This window comes from Cyanistes caeruleus, chromosome Z (assembly GCF_971803275.1).
Source record: "Cyanistes caeruleus chromosome Z, bCyaCae1.hap1.1, whole genome shotgun sequence".
Classification (NCBI taxonomy): domain Eukaryota; kingdom Metazoa; phylum Chordata; class Aves; order Passeriformes; family Paridae; genus Cyanistes; species Cyanistes caeruleus.
In genome coordinates, this window is record NC_141732.1 from 37,490,481 (window position 1) to 37,515,340 (window position 24,860).

General features: G+C 42.2%; 1 protein-coding gene across 2 annotated transcripts in view; it reads left to right on the forward strand.

Annotated features, from left to right (window-relative positions):
• The window catches only part of NIPSNAP3A (nipsnap homolog 3A), a 53,766-nt gene extending 31,157 nt beyond the window's left edge, over positions 1–22,609 (forward strand). The window contains exons 1-6 of one of the 2 annotated variants that reach the window (XM_086869031.1): positions 14,122–14,265; positions 16,243–16,444; positions 19,451–19,612; positions 21,162–21,311; positions 21,699–21,785; positions 21,898–22,609. In XM_086869031.1, the coding sequence (XP_086725157.1) occupies positions 14,191–14,265; positions 16,243–16,444; positions 19,451–19,612; positions 21,162–21,311; positions 21,699–21,785; positions 21,898–21,974 (753 nt within the window). In that variant the 5' untranslated portion in view covers positions 14,122–14,190 and the 3' untranslated portion in view covers positions 21,975–22,609. Of the gene's footprint in view, positions 1–14,121; positions 14,266–16,242; positions 16,445–19,450; positions 19,613–21,161; positions 21,312–21,698; positions 21,786–21,897 lie in introns of those variants that run through there. The other variant, XM_023944986.2, reaches the window with a different exon arrangement.
• Positions 22,610–24,860: the final 2,251 nt, after the last annotated feature.

Sequence of the window (24,860 nt, forward strand, 5' to 3'; positions counted from 1 at the left end):
ATGCTCCAGTCAAAAACGCTAAAAACATTGCTCTGAAGAGAAGTACTAACAAGATCACTTCCTCTGCTTAAACAATCTGCTTAAACAAATGGGTGTTGTCAGCAGAGAGCTGGAAATGGATGGGCGCATCAACATCCCTCCCCAGCTCTGCCCAGGCAGCGAGCACACATCAGTCACAAATGACAGGTGGAAAGTTAAATGGGGACAAGCCCATTTCACTGGGACAGAGTGAGCCTAGCCAGTGTGAACACATCATTATTGGCTTTCGGTCAGAGCTGGAAGGACTCAGCTGGCAGATTTCTCAGCAGATTTTCTAAACAAAGGAAAGCACCATTCATTCCCACAGCAGAGGACAGGAGCCAAAACTGAAAAAGACTCGAGACAGAAGTATCATGTGTCAGCCAGAGTGTGACACCAGAGACAGCTACTCTTGTGATGCAGCACCATGGTAACAGCCATGGTCTGCTGTGCAGTGGGCTCCTTCAGCAAACATGGGGGGGTATGGTGTTTTCTTCTTCTGTGGCTGGTTTCTTGGGGCAACCTGCCACACAAGGCTGCTGCACAGCCTGCTGGGCTAATATCGGCCTGGAAGGGTCATATGAAGGGATGGAAAGCCTTAGAAGAGGAACAGCCTTGAGGTGCCTGGGAGGACAGAGCAAGAAGGGAAGCATAGCTTTGCATCAAAAGACAGGAAGCATATGCCTCCCATGTGCATCACACACTGAATATGTGGATGGAAAACTGGCTACCAGGGAAAACTCACATCCTCTCATGTTAATCTTCTACAATTTCTTGCTCTTCTCCAAAGTTGGACACCAGACCTCCTTTCAAACTTTTCACCTCAGCCTTACTCTTCCGTCAGCAACTGAGTAAAGCAGCTCTCACCTGCTCCTGTGCTATAGAACACAGCATTAGTTTTCACCATTGCATATATCTTCCTCTGTACCCCAGATGCCTGTACTAAAAGCCAGAGTAGGTGCTATACAGCATCTGTCTCTTCCTTCCCCTTATTTCCAGGAATGCAGAAGGCGTAAAATGGACAATGCAATACTCTAGCATGGAGATTCCATTTCCTCCAAAGCAGGTTTTATCTGAACAACTGAGGGTGTTGGTGGGCATTGCCTGTCATTTATCAGTCCCTATCACCACAACCACGTGGATCCAACACCTAGAGGTGGAACAGATGTGCTACTCCTGAGTTCCTCAAATAAAAAAATCATTATTTATTCTCTTTCTAAAAGCTTGATTTATTTCATCCACTGCCATGTTGACTTCTTACAATTCCATCAAGCCAGCTGTACAACTCCCTAATTATCTCAAGATCAAATCCAACTCAAAAGTCAGCCCAAGGGAAAAAACTGCTCAGTTCCACAAGTATGTGTTCCAATCCTTCACAAGTTTTTGCATTTATAAATTTTCAATTAGAATGGTAGATTTTGATAGCTAGGTATAGAAGCAACATACTGTTTTCTTCCCTTTCCTTGATGCCCGAAATAGTCTCTTCTGGCTTGAAGAACTTGCTGGATTCCTGTTTTCTGAGAGAAGCAGAAGATGTAGTATGTATGGTGAGGAAGTGGTAACTATCTGAGACAGTTCTGAGAGATACAAGCTTCCTTCAAAGCCTGCTGGAATCAGTGGAACACTACCACTGCCTGCTCTGGCCTTTGGAGTCTCTCTTGGTTATTCCCAAACTTTGGATTTTCAATGGCTGTCTTAAAAGTAAATTTTTAGTCTGATTCCAATCCTATTGAGCACATTCAGCCTTCACTGCCTTAAATTCTAGTGGCAGACAGTCAGCTGTGCTCAGGATAAGGCTGTGTGCCAGTGTTTACAAGTGCAGGACAAGCAATCTTAATTATAGTTTTTCATACTTGTAGGCTCATCTAAAGTCCAGGGTGCACACTCATGAATTAATCCTCCTACTTGTGAAAAATGCAAGCCCTAGCAATCTGACTTCTCAGATGAAACAACTGAGGTAGAGAAGTTAAATGACCCAATCAAACCTCAGATGCAAGGGAGTGTTACGCTCAATATGAAAAGGCTGCTCTTTGCATGGCAATAAACCAAATGTCTCTCAGCCAGGCGCCTCTCAGTCTCTACTAAACATGTGTTTCAGTCCCACTGCAGGTAGTCACATACATTAAATTAGACAGACACGCCACTACTTTATAAATACAGGACCCAAAGATCTCAGATTCCCATTCCCATTTTTAGCTGGTCAAGAACTGTGTTGAATGCATCTTCTACATTTGAAGTGGCCACAAAACAGCCAGCCACCCCAGCTGCCTCAAGAGTAAGTTCTGCAGAATGAGACATCAAGGAAGGCCTGAATTTCCCCAGGTTGTTGAAACTGGATGGAAAAAGAAGAGAATTATATTCCTGAGGCACTCAGGTTTGTCCCTCCATCCCCCTTCTTGAACTGGGAAAACCTTTCAATCAATGAGCTCAGATTAATAAACCTGACTGACATCTTGGATTTGAATTTGAGGGGATTTTCTGAATTGGATGGAAGATTTTTGCCTCTCTTTGCAAGTCAGTATTTGTAAATGTGTTAGTGTCTCCCTTGATATGAAGAGAATATCACTCTTCTGTAGGTAAAATATAAAGGCTCAGCTTTTCCTACAAACTCATCCAGCAGTTCTTTAGACACACCTGTGAAAAGCAGTTTTTGCACTGGATGTTAGCAAAAGCCAAGAGCACAGTGGAAAATCCTTCTTTTTCCCATCATGGGAATGTGATTATTGCTAAAGTAATTTACTTAAATAATGGCTTTGATCTCTAAAGAAAACAAATACTGCAGTCTTATGATGACACACAACTATCAAAACATCTGGTGGCATGACAGGAATCCTTTTTGCATTTCCTGCATTCCCCCTGCATTTCCTGCAGGGAATGCATTTTTTGGATGGAACTTGTACATCACAAAGGTAATCTTTGTACTGAGGCTATGGACCTTAAGCCATACAGCTGCACTTGATGCAGCCTGAGGATTTGCAAGTACTTCACCAAGGGTTTCTTCTGGATATGAAACATTCAAATACATGGAGAGACTCATTGTCATGCACTAAGGTAACCTGGCAGAAAAAGATTGTCAAAGGTCTTTTATACTTTTTAGGAAGCTGTGTTTGAAATTAATAAAGCCAGAAGATCTCTGGGATCTAAGGACTGCTTTACAAGACTTGGCAGGGGTTGGGCATAGACTCCAGCATTTTAATCTGGCTAAAGTATGTGGCTGCAGATCCAGTAGAGGAAGATAGTGGAAATGAACAGGGGTATAAAATCTGCCTTTATAGCCACCACAATCATGGGTTTTCATATAGATCAGAGTCCTATAGATCAGAGCCCATAGAAAATCTGACAAATTATAGTATACACACCACACAACTATACCTACCACAAATGGATCTCAAGCCACCAAGGTCTTCTCTAAGAAAAGACAAATCCCTAGTCAAAAACTCCCTTTATGGACAGGAATCATCTTTAGGGTATATAATCATCTTTAAGGCACTATGTATTTCAATTGGGATTGGAGTGATAGACTGGACAACTATGGGGAAAACGCGTATGCTTGGAGTGCACTAGAGGATGACAGCCATCCTGAAAAGGAACACAGTGAAATGTTTTCAAAGACTAGAGCATGTTGCAGATCACCCAAAACTATTAATGTAATAGTTTTATTATTAATTATTTTCAAAACTATTCATGTAATATTAATGCAGTGTACCCCATGAGAGAGAACAAAATGTGTGTAACATTGCTCCTAATCCAAAAAGTTCACAGTTCAATCTAACTGGTATTTTTTAAAAGTTGATGTTTAACTTCTAAAATGGCAATGAATCACATGACAAGGAAGCTAATAAAGGTTCCCTGGAAGGAAATACTTGGTATTGAGATTCTGTGGTTCCCCTCTTGCCATATCCTGATACCCACTGCCTTAGATTCTCTCTCTAGTCCCAAAAGAAGGCAACAATATAGTGGGACCAACCCCAGTCCTTCTGTACTCAGTCCTGCTCTTCAGCCACAAGGGTGTCTTCATCTCCTTTGCCCACAGTCAGCTGAAGCTGTACTGAGAGCACTGCTGATCACAATCTAGCCTGGACAGGGAATTTATATTCATCAAAGAAACAAAAACAAATACTACAAATATTAAAATAGAAACATATTCATATAGTGTGTGTTCCCCCAAGGAGTCTGCTGGATTTGGCCTCCTTGGTTTTTGAGATGCAGGCTTTCTCTTGAGTGCCTAACTTGACCAACACACAGGCAGCAACAATTTGATTGAACAGTTCTTATTCTTATTTTAGCTGGGTTCTCTTAAGAAAACAAAAGCTTATGGGGTTGTGCTACCAGCAGCATCTGTCTGCTTCCCATAGCATCTTTTGAACTGGTTAGATAATTCCAAAAAATGTAGGACAGAGGTCTCAGGGAAAATTAATTTAATGGAAATCAGCACTTAATATATGTTTGTTCCAAGGCAAAGACAGGGTTAAGTACATCTCTGGACTGCAGTCAGCTTTGGCCAGAGATTCACTCATCTAGGCATTTTTTTCCCCTACCAAAGGTATCCAGCAGGACACTAATGGTAGATGGGAAATACTAACACAAGTGCAAGAGATATGCCCAAAAGAGTGAATCTGTAGGAAGAGAAACTTCACAAGAATGTTGTATGCTTTGTTACCATCGGCAGAAGTTCTTTGTGATACATGTGTCCTCCTAGCAGGCAAACAAGGCCATAGTTTGGTGATTCAACTCTAACAACACAATTGGTCCCTTTCAAATCCTGCCAGTTCAAACTAGAGGATTTCTTCATTCTCTTTGCTAGCAGAGGGAAGAGCTCCTGGTTACCAAAGGGCAGCTCTTTGGTGAACACTTGAGTTGCTGCCCCAGCATCATAGAGAAAGAGTAATGAAAAGATCAGCAGATCTGAGTTATGGCATGGCATTCACCCTTGTTCACTCTTCCCTGAGTCTGCATGGATCCCAGCAAGAAATTCTTCATGGCATACAGAGGGCAGAGCTGCATTGCAATGTTTAATCTTGAAGCATCCTCGATTGTTTTGGTAGTCACTCCACTCAAAATGTAGGAAGCTCAGAGAGAAAGGACTGGCTCTTGGAAGTATCTGCCTGTTAAGAAACAACTGTAAAAATCTTTAGGTATAAATACAAATTACTTTCTCACAGAAATTGACATTGTCTTAGACAAGATGTAGACATCATGTAGACATAGACAAGATGGAGGAAAAAGTCAAGTAGTTCAAAAATGTCACAACTTTCATTAGTAAGAGAAGAAAAGGCTACAAGCCATTAAGCATTACAGTATGTGAGGGTGATTAGCAGGGATGGCAACACATGTGTAAATTACTTAGCATTTGGTCAAAGTGTTGACCAAGGTTTTCCAAAATGGCATTTTTGCTCCCAAAGTGTAAAATAATGCCTCTGAGTAGGGGGCAGAGGTAGGGGACCAGGTGAAGACTAAGGGATATCTTTAGATTGTTTTCCCATTGCCCTTGCATGTTGTATGAGCTCATAGACTGTTACTCTGTATATTTCACAGGATAAAGATGTTAATCTAGCCCATACCAGCTGTGTGAATGCGTGAACATAATTTTAACCATCCCTGTTATTTTTGGGCCTGGATATCCTTCTTTCTCCCATGTAATCTTTTCAAACGTGTCACTATCTTAACAAGTGGAAAACATCTAATCTAAATTTCCCTTCCTGTAATTTCAGCCAGCTGCATTTATCTTATCCAGCAGAGAGAACAGATTATACCTTTCTCTCCTGAAGCACTCCTGTAATTACATGAACAAGGATCGTATGACCCCCAAGTTACCTCTTCTCTAAATTAAAACAACCCTGGCTTTTGTTCAGCATTCCTTGTAAGTCCTGCTGCCTGTGTAACTTGTTTGTATTAAGACAGGCCTAGCAGCCAGATAAACCAAAAATGCAACAGTCTACCTTCTCATTAGACCTGAGCAGTAATTACTGAAGTTATCAAGTGTGACAAAAATGTTCCGGGTTTGTAGAATATAAATTTTTGGGACAGGGAGCTAGAAATATCTAGATTCAAACTCAGGTTCTGCTGCTGCCTGTCTGTCTGATCCTGGGCAAACTGAATCCCAATTCACAGCTCCTTCACTTGACAGACAGGTCTAGAAATAACTTGCTTTACCAAGCAAAGGATGGCCAAAGTAATTTAAAACTGGACACTGTGCAGATGTTGTAAATTCTGGTGGAAAAGCTCACTGTTATGACCGTCTTCCAGGTGGACAGGTGCCCTCTTTAAGAAGTTATTTTACCTTTTTTCTAAAATATTCCCGATGTTTCAAAAAAAATTGAAGTTCTTCAAGAGGACTACATCAAACTGGTGGGATATCAGTAGCTCCCAAGTAAACATGGGAAATACCAGGAACCCTCTGGATAATTATTGATATTTGAAGCTCTCCAAGTGAATGATTAAACCAATTTGCCTAACGTTGCTGTGACCCATGAGTTTCCCAATATCAAGCCATCCAAGCCTACTGAGAGGATTCTATAATAGGTGTATTCTTTCCTACAAGCTGATAACAAGTAACAGGAGCCTTTCCAGTGTAGTCTGTTGTTTTTATTCTTGTTTCACTGTAGGAGAGATTTACTTGGAATCACTAAAAACACTTACTGATGAGATTCTTTCTCCAGACTGGATTTTTCTATAAAATCACCTTCTCTTAGTTGATACACTCTGTATCAAAGCTTCATATACATTTCCTAACCTAAAACAAGGAGGATTTGACTTGTTCTGGGTTTAATACATTAAATCGTAAGAGACATCTCTCTTCAGAAGCATTTACAGAGAACACCATTTCAGAGCATTTTCTGAAATAGTGTGGGCAGATTAAAAGACACCAGCTTTGTTTAACTCTTTATTAAAAGAATATGTCCCACATGAGTAGATATAAGCAAGCAAAAAGAAGCCTCTATTTTTTTGTAAAAGGGGGTGTAAAAGTGATGTAAACAATCCCCAGGCGAGTCAAGCCCACTTGCAAACATTCTTCACATTGCACATCCACTCATTGCACTACAGCCACTCCTGTGTGATAGCAGGAGAGCTAAGGTTTAATCTTACAGCTCCTCTGCTTAGTACCACTCTAGGGACTGCTTTGAGGAGCATGGTGGCAGAACTTATCTGTTCTTCTCCCAGTCTCCATCCTCTTAGCCCACTGGATGATTTAACTGAGCTATACCCCAGCTCTGCATGTTTAACCTGTGTTAACCATAGCTCACTCACAAGTAGATGAAGTAGTTCAGCCTTCAGCTCTGCCCATTGCACAAGCATCCAGATCAGAAGGACAGAGACAGGGCTAGCACCGTGCTGGATAGATGCTGAGGTAGCTGACAAGTACTGCTGCAAATCTGTCCTGTGTGATTACCACCAACCTGCAGCTCATTACCCTAAAGATCAGTAGTACCTCCTGAATTTCGGCAAGAGACATTGTATAGTAGGGAACCTCTCATCTTGCAATACCGAGAAAAGCAAGTTTTTTAAGGCTTGAGGGAAGAGCAACCAAGGCATGAACAGACTCCTATTATCAGTGCTTTTTTCAATGCAACTTCAGCCAAAGGAAGCCTTGAAAGAGGTTATTTACAGAGAGTAGAAGAAGGAATAACTTTTCCAGGCAAGTGGGACAAGGCTGCTTTTATACAAGAAAGAGATGTTTATCTAAGCAATGCATCAATAATTAGGAGAGGTGAGCTTCTGGAGTTAATAAGCCTTGCTTAGAAATCTCACTATTTTTGAATTTTAATTTTTAAAAAATCTTCTAGGATTTTAGCCCAAACTCAGGAGCTGAATTAGTACAGAGGAGCTAGCTCACAACAGAAGAGCAACTCTAAGAAGTCTAACTGCAGCCATCAAGGAGTTCCTTTCATGAGCACAGGCACTGGGACTTGCACTGCAGGCTGCATGGGTCAGTGTCATAAGTAGTATTACTGGTATTACAGTGGGTCACAGATAAAAAGATAAAGAACAAAATACCTAGAAATGAGATGCTTACTATGTGCCATCATTCGTGGATCTCCACCCAGCTTGATGAGTCCCACAGTAAATGAGCAGCGCTGTCCTTAGGCTTGGGGCAGTACAAGGGTCAGTCACACCCTCCCAACACATACTTGTTACGCCTGCAAAGGACTGTGTCTTTTCCCCACCTATGGGCTGGGCCTGGCATGACACTGCAAGGTAAGAAGGTGCCTTCTCCAGTCAGCTGCCTTACATTGGCCTCTCTCTTCCTTTATAAAAATCTGAGGCAAGGGGTATTTTTGCTTGATTCCTCTGTGTTGGAGGTTAGGAGACACAATATTGTTCCTCAGCTGAAACAACTCAGGATTTCTCCAAGTTAAATATGGCCAGGTCTCTGCATGGAAGACAGAAAACATAGGACACGGAATGGTGGGGTGGTCCTGAAATAATGATGCATGCAACCTGGCTTTACCCGCTTTCGTACAAGAGATGTTAGAGCCTGACATAAAACAATATTTAGCTCCCATCTTACATTCATTTCTCTTCAAGAAAACATGGGTTCAGAATGATGTCCGGGTGTAGAAAGACAAATTCTTTGTTGGCAGAACTGCCTTGTTAAGGTTTAAAGCTTAACATGCTTCAGTAATTTCAGAGCTAGTGGGAGGTTAACAAAGCTTGGGGAGAAGGATGTACTGCTGATAGTGGACAAAAACAAAGCAAAATTTATGTGCCACAAGGACTTTTGGCAAAACTCCTAAGATAAGGAAGAAACTAATAGAGCAAACACAGCAACAGTGCTGAGACCAGCTCCAGCTGAGTAAAAAGTAATTCTGGCAGAGGGAGAGAGGGACTACCGACTCACAGCCCACCAACTAAAGAAACCTACTGACTCAAGAGAAAAGAAATCTGTGTATGTGAACTAATTATTATGACAAGAGAGAGAATAATTTAACCAGTATAAGGTCTAATAGTAATTAGTAAGAGAACTGTAGTCAATGAACTTCTATTTATTTGTTTGCTAAAATGTACAGCTGGTGTAAAATTTGGATGACTGGGGAGCCAGCTTTTAGTGGCTCACCACCTAGCTCATACTTTGCACAAACTAGAATAAAGAAACAGAAATACCTTGTCTCAGTGTGTATGTTGGTGCTGCATTTGAGACAAGAAGAATACACGTGCAACTTTGGCTAAACCCTAGAGGAACTCTCACTCCCTGCTTCCTGAAGAAAGCTTGTCATACACATAAAGGAGAAGCAAATTAAGAGAAGCCTGTAGAGAGTTCTAAATAAGGAGAGAGGATCTGGGTGATTTATCAGCATCATTTAAGGTCTTAATGTTATTAGGGAAAATGTCAATTGAGCTACTTAGTACCTGTGAAGTAAAAAGTCAACCCAGTTAAGTCTTCCTTGTGTAAGCCTCTGTCTCATGTTGAATCCTTTCACTGCTCTTTGTAGCAAAGGCCTCTCAGTTCTCAGCTGCACTGTGCTTTAAATATCCACAGTGTGAGAAACTACCTTATGTCACCCCATCTGTGAAGATATGCAAGCAGAGCATTCATTTTTTTCCCAATTAACTAAAAATGGGTTTACTAAAAGGAATATTTCACTCTCAGCTTTTAAAAATATCATTTGCAAAGCCCAAGTAGATATTCTGAAAGGAACAACTGTAATTAGAGTAGTCAAGTAATAACCATAAACAATTAATACCGTTTTTAAAAATTGTAATATTTTTTGCCTGTTGACAGGGAAGAGCTTTTTTAATATCTATAATTCAGAGGATTTGAATAAAAACATTTGTAGAAAAACAAATGGAGAATTTCAGTATGTGTGTTGCCTTTAACATGTCCTTCTTCTGAAATCATTAAACGTTTGCAGATTTCCCAGAAAATAAAAAGAAAAATCCATTAATGAAGTATGTAAGAAAGAGGCCTTCTAAAAAAAAGAACAGGGAACATATATGAATGTTTTATTTTGAGCTTAATTCAAGTGGACATAGTGGCCTGCTACCAGGTTTGTGCTACAGCTGCTTGTAAGATCAGCAGAGAGCATTTTGATACAGTAGAATTTATCTCCTCCAATATTTGGAATAAGCATGGACATGAAGTGTCAACATGAAGTTGATGACAAACATCAGAACTAAGTGTCCAAAAAAACAAGCAGTATGAAGCAGTTCCCTAATTCCCTTCCACATAGGTACAAGCACCTGCTCTGCCCTTTTTCTTCCAACTGTGCAGCTCTGGAAGACAGCGTCTCAGGCAGGCCAAGAGAGCTGGTGGTCTCCGTGCTGGTGGGGTCAGGGAATGTGTCAAACCTCAGCATGTATTTGGGTGTGAAGTGGATAAACCCAGAGGGAACAACACGGACCTGCTTCTCAGAGAGACAAAGTGCTACATTGTTGTCCTGCTGCCTTCTCCAGCAAAGCAAAAACATGGAACCAATTTTCTCTGTGCTCTTTCACTGGCGGATAGAGCACCTGCATATGACTCTGGTTCAACCATGTCCCCAGGCCCTCGGTACAAAGAATACTAACGCGACTCTTACCCCTTTTAAACACAAAGATGGCATTGGTTCTTTCAAGCATTCTAATCAGTTCTACACAATAAATATTTATGCACAATACAGATTGTTTTAATGAGATGAGGAATGCATACTGGCTAGGAAAAACAGGGAAGAAAATACCAAGTTTGCTAAGTTGTTATCCAGATTTTCATATGGAATGGCTCAGAGAATGGAAAACAGAGGATATTTACATGTTCTGGCCTACTGGGAACATACCAAGAGGCTGCATTACATTCAGGAATGTTGCCATGTGTGCATAGCAGGAAACCACTTGTTGGTTGCTCACACAGTAGCAAATTGAGAGAGAGGAAGGGAAGCGCTCAGTATGAGATATTTGTGAAAACCTAACAGCATAAAGCCCGTGTCTAACAAACTAAACAAGTTTGTTGCATACCTTTCTCAAGCCTATAAATAGCACAGGACTATGTAATGGAAACCCTCCTGCTACTGAAAGAAAATGCACAGTGCGTTATATCCTCCTGTACTTTTGAAAACTGCCTTTCTGAGAAAGGAATTCAAGCTGAAAGATTTATGGAGAAATAGAAGGAAATGTCCCTGTTTTATCACTTGTGCAATAGCAGTCTGGAAGCTACGATTTGCTGGAAGCAAATGGGAGGAACATCCCCCTAGCTAAGGAAAAGGTATCGTGCTTTCTCCTTTTCCAAAACTCTGATTTTGTGTTTAAGAAACATCACAAAGGAAATGTCAGCTGCTTTTGAAAGTATTGAAACTTTTGGTACCCTTTTTTCATTACCAGCATCTCACATGGAGTATAACCTCTACCCAGACCTTGCCCACATTCACAGGATGCATAAAGGTAAGATTAAAAGTGTTTCCTGTTCCTTGAGAAAATGAGAATGGATGAAAATGTTGCATGCAGGGATTACAACGTGCACAATTCACCTTCTTACATTTTGTCTCCATGGTGCTTTGGCTTCCAATAGAAAGAAAACTTTATAATAAACCTCTTGTACTTGAGCAGCTCTGTCAGTCACAGCTACATAAATTGCACATAGCGCATGCTTTGTGAATTCAGTACCAAACTAAAAACGTCCCATCAAAAACAGGATACTATTCAGTATGAGTTCTTCCACAAGATCAACAGTGTCGTTCCCAGATGTTCAGTACCATCTGCGACCTGTCTGTTAAGCACAGCTCCTGTTCACCGTTCTGTATATTGGTAGACAGCCTTTTGAGTGGCTGACAGGAGCTGGAGCTACAATCCTCTCTCTTCCCCTCTGTCTCTGCCACATCTACATAGAAACACAAACCCATGGACTTCTAGAAGAATATGAATGAGAAAATACCAGGAAGTATAGCAAATCCAAATTCCAGGCAAAACCGCAGAGCTGAAAGAACAATCTTCTCAACAAATTTTATCTTAGTCACTTCCTTGACTGCAGTTTTCTCAAATTTACTTGCTGTGTAAAAACATTCACTGACTTGTTTCAGGGAATCATTGCAGGCCTTCATTGAATTCCAGGGCAGTTTTGTACATTTTGATTCTGCACTGTTTTGAACTGTTATGCTCAATTATGAAAATCATGATCACTTTTGTATTCCCTGAATATACCAAAAAAAAAATAAATAACATCAAAGCTTCTTCTTGGCTATTCAGGTTAGCAAGAACTAAACCTGCATATTATCACTACTCACTTCAAATCCTGGCTTTTGTGAACTTTACTGATGAGAAAGCAAACACAGAAAATGTTCAAACAATGAAAAATAAAATCTTTTAGAAATGTGAAGAAATATTCCACTACAACATGGTTATGAAGAATGTTACTTCAACCATACAATGAGATAAACAATGGAGAAGTTTAAATATTTTGGAATTTGCCATCCTATTCTTTGCCTTCAGCTCAAACACAATTTGTTCATAAGTGAAAAAAAAACCTTCCATGTTAAACCAATTTTAAACTGGCAGCAACTGCGTCAATAGTCACACTTCATGTCATGCTGTGATTATGTGATTTTGCTGTAGAAACTCTGAGACTTATTTCATGCCATATTGCAAAAAATCTATAACAAATGTAGCCACTTGCAAAATTACATGTAACACACAATGTAGGTGCTTAATTCTTTCCTCTTTTAGTATGTTAAAACAACTTCTTCTATCTTCTTTTAATTTAGACAATCTTTCCTCCTGAATTTTCTTTAAGAAAATAAAAATTTGTTTATTGTGAGAAAAAGCATGAAAGCTCCATAGGCATAAATTCATAATTGCTCTCATCACATTTAACTCCTTGCAGAGACACTCAAAATCAATTATTTGGTGTAGAGGAACAAATGTCCTTCCCTGCCCCTATTAAGGGGAATCATAAAAGATGCCTTGTAAATTTATGTAGTCTTCCATAAAGCATCCTTTGCTAGGAGCTGATTTGTCTCCCAAGTAAAATTCTGGATTGCACTGATTCCAGAAAAAAATTTTGTCTTTATATTCATCTTAGTCAATATTTGATGCTGTGAAGATATAGTGTCAGCCATCACAAAATCTCATCCCCTGGTAACTGTGTGATTAGAAGTATGCAGTTGGACCCAGAGCTCTAAAAGGGGTGAGAGTTCCCGGTGCTGTGCACTGCTGGCACCTCTGGTTTCACCTAAAAGAACACCACAGAGGAGTGCCATGTGATTTTCTTATGGAGAGAACTGCTGATGAAGGATTTGTATCTGCATAATTTGAAGTTTGGTTCTGCAAAGGAGGATCAGTGTGATCAGTTTGATCAGTTTGAAGTTTGATCCCGGGGTGTGGGTGATTTTACTGAGGGCTTTGCCCCAGGGCAGCCTGTGAGGAAGAAGATCCCAGGTGTCCTAAAGCAGTTAGGATACTTTCTATTGTATTCAGGTGCAAGGACGGAGGCACAGATACATTTCAGGCACGGACGCCTGGTAATCTGTTGCCCCTAGTTACAGCTAAGATAGAGTTAATTACTTCTCAGTAGCTGTTACAGGGCTGTGTTTTGGATTTGGAGTAAGAATGCTGCTGATAACACACTGATGGTTTGGTATTGTGCCAAGTCGTGTTTATCCTAAGTCAAGGACTTTTTTTTTTTTTTTTTTTTTTCCCTTGTCTCATGTTCTGCCAGGAGGCAGTACGCAGATGAAAGTGGGAGGGAGCATGGCCGGGACAGGTGACCCGAACTGACCAAAGGGATGCTCCGCACCACAAAACGTCATGCTCACTCTGTGAAAAGGGGGGAGTTACCTGGAAGGGCGGATGGTCTGGTTTCAGGAAGGGAAGGCCTGGCTCAGTCAGTGAGCAACGACATTGTTGCGGCTGTTGTTGTAGCTGTTGCTTCAATTATTAAGTTCTCATGTCAGCATACAAGTTTTAATTCGATTCTCCTCCGCATTCCACCGATGTGAGGGGATAGGAAAGGGAGAGGCGGGGAGAGCCGCGGTCTGCTTCATCTCTATTGGAGTTGAAAACCACAACAGCTACGCCTCCCTCCTCCTGCTCCGCCCGCCCCCAGTGCGTCCACCGGCGGCTCTGTGCGCAGGCGGCGGGGCGGGCTGCAGAGGCGGTCCCAGCGGCGGCCCGCCCGCAGCAGGGAGGGCCCGCCGGTCCCCGCACCGCCCCCATGGCGCTGGGCGGTGCCTGTGGCCGGGCGCCGAGTGTGGCCAGGCCGTGCCCGCCATGCTGCCGCCGGCGCTGCTCTGCCGCCCGCTCGCCGCCGCCGCCCGCCTGGCCCTGCCGCGCTCGGGCCCGCAGGTAGCGGCGGGGACGCGGGGCGGGCGGGGCCGTTCCCTCCGCGCGGGGCCTGGCGCTGTCGCGACACCGTCTCTCACGAGGCTGGCGCCGGGCCCTGCCCGGAGCCGTGCGGGGCCCTTTGGGATCCATCCCCGGGTCACGGGATCGATCCGGTTGGAAAAGGCTGCTGAGATCAGCGAGTCCAGCCCGTGCTCGAACACCACCACCCTGGGAACCAGACCGTGGCACCAGCCTTTCCTTAAACGCCTCGAGGGACGGCGACTCCACCACGTCCCCGAGCAGCCCATTCCAGTGTCCCATCTCTGCTTCTGTTTATATTTCTTTCTGTTGTCCAGTCGGAACCTTTCCCGCTGCAGCTTGAGACTATGACCTCTTATCCTGTCGCTGTCCTCGGCCTGCAAGAAGTGTCCGACCCCCACCTGGCTATACGCTGCTTTCAGGCAGCTGTAGAGAGGGATAGGGTCAGCCCTGAGCCTCTTTTTCTCCAGGCTAAACAGCCCCAATTCCCTCAGCTCCTCCTCATAAGACTTGTGCTCCAGACCCTTCACCAGCTCCATTGCCCTTGCCTGGAACAGAAGCAGTCCTGCAGTGTCCCAGTGTCTGCCTAAGCAGAAAGCTTCAGGGCCTCTCATTTCCCACAGAAATGCAATATGGAATGGGTCGGTGCTGCATGCAGGCTTCCCACTGTGTCAGGATCCTGCAGGGGTTTATAACAACCCCAAGGAGCGGTGGTTTATGGCAGCCAGCACTAGATGTGTCATGCTCCAAGGGCCACTGAGGAATAAAGCCTTTGGTTTGCACCTTCTGTATCCAACGACCTGTAACTGCAGCCAGCCTGGGGTCAGGCTCTCCTTCCAGGCAACAAGTGATAGAGTTAGACGAAGTGGCCTCAAGTTCTCTAAACCAGGAGAGGTTTAGAGTGGATATTAGAATTTTTTTTTTCACTGAAAGGGTTGTGAAGCACTGAAACAAGTTGCCCAGGGGAGTGGTGGAGTCACCATCCCTGGAAGTATTCGAGAAACAGGTAGATATGTCACTTGAGAATATGTGGTTTAGTGGTGGACATGGAACATCTGGATTCACAATGGATAGGATGATAAAGTAAATTCTAAACATAAACAATTCTGTTCTGGTTATTAATGGTGCTCATGCCTGCAGATTCTTGTGAAATGGGACATGTCCAAAATCCATCCTGTAGCTGCCTCTGTGCAAACATGGGCTATGGCCAAAGCTGTGTTTTGGCCTTGATTTTTCATGTTTTATTTGAGAGGTGAGTAGCATGTTCCAGGTTATTGAGGCAGTTGCAAAAGTACACTTAGTCTGGGACTCCCAGAGGGTTTTACCTAGCATGAGCAGAAAAACTGTTCTTGATCAGCCCTTGGGAAGCAGCCAGTAAAGAACTAGGATGTGGACTTAAACGATCATGTGTTAGAAGGAATCATTCTTTCCCAAGTGTTGGTATCTTTTTCCTTCATTTGCCAATAATACGTAATTTGTTAATACTGGTATAAGATTAAAAGTAGAAAACACGGTGCAGTAGCGTGAGTTGGTTGGGTAAGCGCAGCACAGGCAGATGTTGGTGTTGCTTCCTCTTTGGTGGCATCTCAGCAGCCTTGCTTTTGAATAATGTGTTTAGCCAAATGCGTATTGCTGCTGACTTCCTGAGGAAGAGGAAAAGGAAAATCCTGCTTTGTTATGAGCTAATAATTGAACAGTTGAGTGCATCAAATAAATGACACATCACAGTCTGTTGCATTGCCAAAAGGAGTGGCAAATAATGGACATTGTTACTACTTACAAAGAAAAGTGTCAAAAGGTATTTTTTTTTGTAGTGGATGTCACAAGGTAAGTACTCCTCTCCCAACCTGCCGTAAAAGATCCTTCTGTAGTTCTGCATTAATTAAAAAATACTAGGCAGAAAACAACTTTCTGCCTTGAGAATTACTTTTACTATTTTTTTTCACTATTTTCTTTCAGGTACGCCTTGCTACAGGGCCCAGACAAAATAATGGCATTTTCTACGAAATTCGCACATATGATATTAAGCCAGCAAAGATGAAGGAGTTTTTGGAAATGGTCAAGAAGTACTTTCACTTTCGCACAGCTCACTCAGAGCTGGTGGGATTCTGGTACTCGGAGCTGGGAGCGATGAACAGGGTGCTCCACATTTGGAAGTATGGTACGGTCAGCATCCCTTTGCGCTGTTCTGCTCTCTCTGTGTCCCCTGTTTCCTGGGCAAGAAGGTGAGGGGAATGCTTTCCTGGCTTCTATTTGTTGTTCTTACTGTAAGGAGGTGCCCCCATAACATTGCTCCTGTACTGGTTTAGTGACAAGAACACTAAAGACCTTGTCAGAACAACTTCAACGTGTTGGGATGAGAAAGTTACAAATGTTCTTGAACAGCAGTCTCTGTTCAAAACAGGTATAACAGAGGAACTCTGTGGCTGAGTGTTTCATTCATGGTAAATATTTTTAACTTAGGGTCATTTCCGCAAACGTCTTGAAACTTTCAAAATTAGTAGAAAAAAGGAAATATGCACGCATATGCGGTCTGTGTGTGTTTATATGCATGTATAATTTTACTGTATTTTAGCTGAGACTACCAGTCACTCACATAAAAAAATGAATATGCTGTTTGCATGTTTAAACTCCTTCTGCAGTGGGCCTGTACTGAGGTTGGAAGCCGCTCCACCAGGTCTGACTTCTCAAGTGTGCAGAGTGTTTTTGTTGCAGCTTTAACCTTGCTATCAATATGATTTTTGCAGTATGATCACCTTTTTAGGTTGTTGGAGTTAGTTTTGACATGGAAGGTGCAGGTGAACCAAAAAAAGCTACTATTATGCTAAAAGCTAGGTGTGCTGGCTGTGCTTTTTGTGGAACCCAAGGGAAGTGATACTTGGGTTATAGAGGGGTGGGAAGGCACACCGGTATAATTCCCCTTAAACACCTGCTGCAGTCCAGCTGCATGTTGACACACTGCACTCATTGAAGTCCAGCTCCGTCACAACACCTGTTTCAATTAAGGGAAATCCCTTTTGTTTTGGAGGGATGAATTGTGGAAGCATAGACTTAGAGAATCGTTTGGTTCCTCTCAGCTATACTGCTATGTGCCTCATCCAGCCTGGCCTCTAACTCTTCCAGGGACTGGGCATCCACAGCCTTCTCTGAGCGATCTGCTGCAGTGCCTCAACATTCTCACAGTGAAGGATTTCTTCATTATATCTAATCTAAGTTTTGCTTCATCCCAGAAGGTATTTAAGGCCAAGCTGGATGGAGCTCTGAGCAACCTAGTCCGGGGGGGGTGTCCCTGCACATGGCCAGGGAGTTGGAATTAGGTGATGTTCAGAGGTCCCTTCCAATCCAAACCATCCTGTGATTCTCAATCTACCCTCTGTCAGCTTAAAGCCATTCCCTCTTGTCCTATCACTACATGCCCTTGTAAAAAGGTGCCTCTCCAGCTCTCTTACAGGCTCCCTTTAGGTGCTGCAGTGTTGCTGTAAGGTCTCCCTGGAGCCCTCTCTTCTTCAGGCTGAATAGCCCAAACTCTTTCAGCCTGTCTTCACAAGACAGGTGCTTGAGCACTTGAATTATTTTTGTCACCTCCTCTGATGTCAATCAATCTCCTCTCATCCACCAAAGCTGTAACCCCATCACAGAAGGCCACCAAATTAGTCAGGCACTATTTGATCTTAGTGAAGCCATGTTGGCTGTCACAAATCACCTCATGGTCTTCTATGAGCCTTGGCATATTTTCCATAAGGATCTACGCCTTGATCTTGCCAGGCACAGAGGCGAGACTGACCAAGCTGTAGTTCTGCAGTTCTTCCTTATGTTCCTTTTTAAAAATGGGCTGCCATAACTTCTCAAATACAACAAATTGTGGCTTAGCCACCTTCTCTGACAGTTTCCTCAGGACCTGTGAATGTATCTCATTGTGTCCCATTGATTTGTGCACCGTCACGTCCCTTAGATGGTCTCAGACCAGAATTTTTCCTACAGCAGGTCATTCTTCATTCTCACAATCCCTGCCTTTGCCTTCTGTGACTTGCGTGGTCTGGCTGGAGCATTTGCCAGTGCAGACCAAGGCAAAAAAGGACATTGAGTCCCTCAACATTTTTCATGACCTGGGTAGCCATGTCTTTGTTTTCCTTCAAGAGAGGGCCATTCATTTGTCAATATTTTGAGTTCACTTGAATTTAAAAATTGTCCTGCTTCTCAGAACATTTTAGTCTTGGCTATTGTTACTATCTCTAAATAAAAAAAAAAAAATATGGGAAACCTTTAAAATGCAAAGTTAAGGCAAAACCTATACCTTTTGTTTCCTTACACTAATTTACATGTCTAATTGTGATGGTTCCTCCCCCCCACCCTGAGACCACACTATTATCTGAGAAATGAACAAATTTCACAACATTCTTCCTCCTTGATTCATCAGACCCCTGCTTCCATAATTGCTATGTTTACCTCTTTTTTCCCAAGCTACTGATATTTCTCAAGTTTTTCCCATTCTCAGATGCTGGATTTTCTTTTGTAATGTTGGGAGCTGTCTGCATAAATATATTGCTTAAGATGCCACTGCAGCCTAAGCAGCTGAAATTCATGCTCTTAATTAAGTGGATTTGTTTTCCAGTAAGAAAAAAAAAAAGAAGAAAAAGTTTAGCTATTGGGCATTTAACATCTTTTTATGTAATGGAACACACAGGCATTAATTCTACAGTTTAAATGTCACTTTATATAAGCCAAGCCACATTTATTATTTTTTTTCTTGATAGGCTATTACTTCTCCTGATTTTTATTTTTTTTCCACTTCATTTCCATATCCACTGTGCTTTCTCCAAATCTTATCCTTGGTAACTGTTGCCACATCCAGTAGACCCTGCAATTGCCATGTTCAAATCTATTTTAACAGTAAAATTGCTTAACTTATTTTAACTCCTTTTGTAAACTTTCTTGGAAATCTTCATTTTGCTTGATTCCATTTTAATGTGAGAGCTAACGCAGATTTTAAAGGAAGTTTTGCAGAATTTAAAGGAAACTTACCACATCTGCTTTGAGCTAATATGATGTCTGAAAACTGCCAGTTTCAAAATTAGATGTCGTTTGCCTTCTTGTAATTATACATTTTGATTGAGTCTGACGTGACATCATACGCATTTTTTCATGCGTTTTTTTTCCTTTCTTACAGATAATTTTGCCCACAGAACAGCAGTCCGGCATGCACTAGCAAATGACAAAGACTGGCAGGGAAAATTCATCTCTGCAGCTCTCCCCTTGATGGAGAGGCAGCACAATGAGGTTGCTTATCTGGTGCCCTGGTGTCAACTTGGGAAGCCTCCAAAGGAAGGGGGTGAGCTTATCTTTTCTTTTGCTGATTCAAGTAACCGGCACTAACAAAAAATGGCTTAAAGTTCAAAACAGGTATTGCATAGTTTTGTCTCCCTTTATGTAACAAATGCATGTACATGCTTCCATGTGGAAAAGGTGACATAACACAGATGAGGGACAGAGATTTTCAGAAGGATTTTTCACTAAGGTGCATCAATAACTGACTGAGTGCTGATCATTAAGGTTGTTAATGATCAGGATTGTGACTTGCTAAATGAACATGCAAAATGGCAATGGCATAGTAGTGATCAGAGCAGTCATCTCAGATTTCCTTTGTCTGTCCATCAGTGAGAGGGCATTTCCTGGATAATCATTCTCTTTCACAGAGAATGTCCTCTTATCAATTTGCTTTGATGTTACTGCTTCTTTCACAAAAAGTTTAAAAGATTTCCTACTTTTTTAAAGATACATGAAAGTCAAACATGAGGATCTCTCCTTGATCTTGCCAGGCGCAGAGATGAGAGTAACCAAGCTGTAGTTCTGCAGTTCTTCCCTTTTTGGAACAATTATTTGTAACAATCATAGGTTAAGTGTAGAAGTCATGTCCCTATGTATTTTAATTCTCTCTGTAGCAAAGTTGATATTAATAATATTGAGTGTTCCTCCGTATATGAACATTGGCAGGCTTTCTTGCATGAAGTGACAGGGAACAGACCTTGCTTCAGCCCTCAGCACATATCCAGATACAGTAATCTTTGTTCTTTATTTCCCCAGGATTCTGAATTTTATGCTGCTACTGTTGAATTTGAAAGCAGTCCTGTTTTCTCTAAAATCTGGAGAGACGACTTCAAACACTGTTGTAGTTTATCTCCAGCCAATTGTTGGAGAGTGACACCAGACACTGCCAAGTAGCAAGTGTCTGGCTTTCTGTTTCTGTGCCAACGATAATGATATGAAGTAACTACCTGAACAGAAAGAAGACAAGTAACTTTTAGAAGGACTGGAGGTTTTTTTGCAAATTATGCCATTTCTCTACAAATAAGGGAGATCGCTTGGCACAGCAGAGGTGCTAAACTAGTCCTGCTGTGCTGGCTGTGCTGTCAGATCTTACTGTGACCAACTGCCAGGAGTCAAAGGGGTTTGTAATCTCATAAACCTCCACAATGCCAGAAACCAGCACCAGTCTTAGTAAAGACACCCAGCATTGTTCAAGCAGCTACAAAATCCCTCAAACAAGTATGAGCAAAGTAGGCTGAATGTCTTGATATTTCCATGCAACATTGAAAATTGTAAAGTTGGGCTTTGTGTGAAGCTTTCTATTCTTCAGGGCCCTCATACTTAGCTTTACACTTGAACTAACTACAGTTAGTGAGCCTGTGCTCTTGTGAGCCTCTGGAAGCTGTGAGTTCTTATGTGTGCTAGGAGTAAGGGGCAGTTTCCTGCTGTCCCCATGACAGGGAAACGTCATACTGGTCTCACAGCAAGTACGCTGTGGCCATGAGACACAGTTCAAGATCTGCTGTATTAATTTGTATTTCCTTCCTTGTGGTAGTGTTTGCCTTTTCTTCTAGGTGTATATGAATGGGTTACTTTCCAGATGAAGCCTGGTGGGCCAGCATTGTGGGGTGAAGCATTTCGAGCTGCAATCAGTGCTCACATCAACACAGGATATACCAGCCTGATAGGTGTTTTCCACACAGAATATGGATTACTTAACACAGGTACTCATCAACTTCTGATACAGACTTTGGCATGGGAAAGGGCAGAGGCAGAGGGGCAAGCCCTTGTCCTGGATCAGGATTGGCCAGCTAGCTGAAAATGTTGGTGTGGATCACCAAAGTCCTGTAAACAGTCCTTGAACTCAACTTTGTGTATTGGATTATAGACGTAAGCCAGTTGTCACAATCTTAAAAAGACTTTCAGATCTGATGCTAAAGTCAAACCATGCAATGGCTCAGTAAAAGATCCTCCCACTACTGGGTGGGATGCCTGGAGAATTGCTTTTGATAACTGCATCTGTAACAGATGAAGGCAGATGGCTAGGACTTAGAGTACGTGTTGTATTGCAGCATAATAGTGCTCAGCTGACTTTATTTGTACTTTCTCAGTTCACGTGTTATGGTGGAATGAGAGCCCAGATCACCGGGCAGCAGGAAGACACCGTGCCCATGAAGATGCCAGAGTTGTAGCAGCTGGTAAGACATGATGAATCTAGAGAACTCACTTGTGTGTTACCTGAATGCATGCTGAGAAAAGTATTACTTTGCATTGGAATACTGTCTTAATTAAACGTGCATTTAATTTTAGTGCGCGACAGTGTCAGATTCTTGGAGTCGCAGCAAAATGTGCTTCTGATTCCCCTGGAATGCTCACCGCTGAAGTAAACTTCTTCTAAAGGACATAACTGATGGCAGGAGAGACAAGATGGAAGTGCTGTCAGCAAGTGACATGGATCCCCATACCCTCATGAGCTGAGCTGTTCTTCAGCTGACAAAAAATGGATGCAGAATACTGATCCGCTAGCAATGTAAATCAGCACAATTGATACCAATTGTTAAACAGAAGTTTATGGTGATGTTCCTATGTCTCCAGGACAAAGAACTCAAGCCATATCATGACATAAACCGTGCTTCACCAATCATCTGTTTTAATTCCTAAGTTCTTCGTAATTTTTTGCATAGCTAGATCCCTTACCAAACTGAGTAAGTTAAGTGCTCTCGTCCAGCATTCCAGACAGGGATGGTATAATTTTTGTAATATACTTTGATGAAAAATCCTTTTTACTTAATAACATGTCATGGTCCATTTCAGCCTTTTCCTTTATTGTTCATTAAACATTGCCTCAAAACTGTGAGTTATCCACACAAGTTTTGCCTCAGGTATTTTAAAACTTGCTGAGGGTGCTGAATCTGATTAGTCCTTCTTGTTCAATTGTGTCGTCAGACTCATCTGATTTACATTCTTTGAAATACTTTTCGTCAGGCTAGTAAAAGCTAAATAAATGAGCAGAAAGCATTAATTTTTAGTGTTTATGGCTCAGGTTCTTTTTAAGCTGTGAGATGATAAATCCCATTCTCCAAGTACAATATTCATTTTGCAGGTTTTGTCTTTTGGTCAACAACAAATTGCTTTAGAACCAGTAAGCTGGAGTGAATAGCAGTAGGACAGAGGGCTCATGGGCTGAGAAGTCAAACTTCTGTTTTGTGTACAGTAGTACAGAGCACCCTCTTCTGCAATTTATAGGTATTGACTAGAAATTGCAGAGCACTTGGGAGGCTATTCTACATGTTTACCATGGATCTGCAATGAGCAATTGAGTACTGAAATATCTATGTGCAGTTTGCATAATGATTACTGCCTCTTATAGGGCCTTAAGATCTCACAGAAAGCACTAAATTACGTTTGTGCCCAAGGTGGATGCATGGTTTGTGGTGGCTGTAGTTAAGGGAGTGTAACGGGTCTCAGCTGCTACATCTCTGTCTTCATACAGTGCTCTCTCCCACTAGGCTATGTTTAGCATTCTCAGGGTGGAACAAACACAGCTTCAGAGACTTCTGTCTTACATTTTATAGATCAACTTTTTAAGGTACAAAGACCTGATGAGCCAGTATATTGTTTAGAACATGGCCTTACAACTGTTTTTCAAAGGAAGATTTTTTTTTTTTTACTAACAAAAACATGGGCTGAAAACTGGGAAGAGAGAATTAAAGAATTTTTTTTTTTTTTTTTTTTTTTTCATTTGCAGGCAAGAATTCAAGTTTCACTGAGGTTTTTTGGTTGGTTGGTTGTTCTTCTGTTTTTAATTAAAACTATTCCTTAACATCAGCATTGAGAATAAGGAACATTCAGGATGTTAGAGGTGTACTTTATCCTGAGGTGCCAGCTGGACATGAGATCAGAACAGAAAACCCAGGAAATTAAGAGGGCTGGGCAATCATCATCCACATGAAGTTCAACAAGGGAAAGTGCTGGATGCTGTGCCTGGGCAAGGAAAACCCTGGGTGTACAGACAGGTGGGGGACAAGATGCTGGAAAGCAGCAGGACTGGGCCCTGAGGTGTCCTGGCCACTGTCAAGATGACCATGAGCCAGCAGTGCCCTGGCAGCCAGGAGGGCCAATCCTGTCCTGGGGTCCATCAGGCACAGCATCACAGCTGGATGAGGGAGGGGATTGTCCTGCTCTGCTCTGGGGCAGCCTCACCTTGAGTGCTGGGGACAGTTTGGGGTGCCACTGATGCCTTTTGGCACCTAAAAACAGAGGCCAGACAAAGTTAAGGGGAATAAAAAGCAGTTATGTTTATTGAAGGGCCTTCAGGTACATTTCAGGCAGCTGGAGCCCTCACCCAGGGGCTACACCTAAAAATAGATGACAGGTCACAGGCTTTCATACTTGTATTTGGTCCATTTGCAGACTGGGGGTTAATCTTCTAATTGCAGCTCCAGGTAATGAAGTCATTTACCCTATGTTTGCTCCCCCCAACTTACTTTTGTTTACATTTTTTGGGGCCTGAACAGATGTCTGTTATTCCCAGGCTTGGAGAGGAATTGTTTTGTCTGACCAAAATGGGAAAACAGTAGCTAACAATCTGTATGTTTAGAGTTAGGCACTAAAGAATTGCAGGATTACCAATATATGAAAAATACAAAAGCTAAAATCCTAATGAATCATTACAATATAAAAAAGATACTAAGCCATTAGAAAGGGTCAACAAAATGGTGCAGAACCCTGAGGGGAAGCAAAATGAGGAGCATCTGAGGTCCCTTGGTTTGTTCAGCCTAGAGGAGAGTAAGAGGAGACCTCATTACAGTTACAGCTTCCTCCTGAGGGGAAGAGGAGAGGCAGACACTGATCTTGTCTCTGGCACCCAGTGAGTGACAGGACCTCAGAGAATGACCTGAAGTTGTGTCACAGGAAGTTTAGGCTGGGTATTAGGAAAAGCTTCTTCACCCCAAGGGTGGTTGGGCACTGGAACAGGCTCCCCAGGGATCTGTGATCACAGCACCAAACCTGACAGAGTTCAAGAAGTGTTTGGACAATGCTCTCAGGCACATGATGTGACTCTTAAGGATGATGTTGTGCAGGGCCAGGAATGGGACCTGATGATCCTTTATGGTCCCTTCCAACTCAGCATGTTCTGTGACTCTGTGAAATTTTAATTGGCTTCTTAATTCAGGCAGAATTTTCCTGATGAGTGCAACTTCAGGAATTGGTTAGATATTGGAACTTGGTTGATGGTGATACTACAGGCAGCAGATAAGATTTTAGTATCA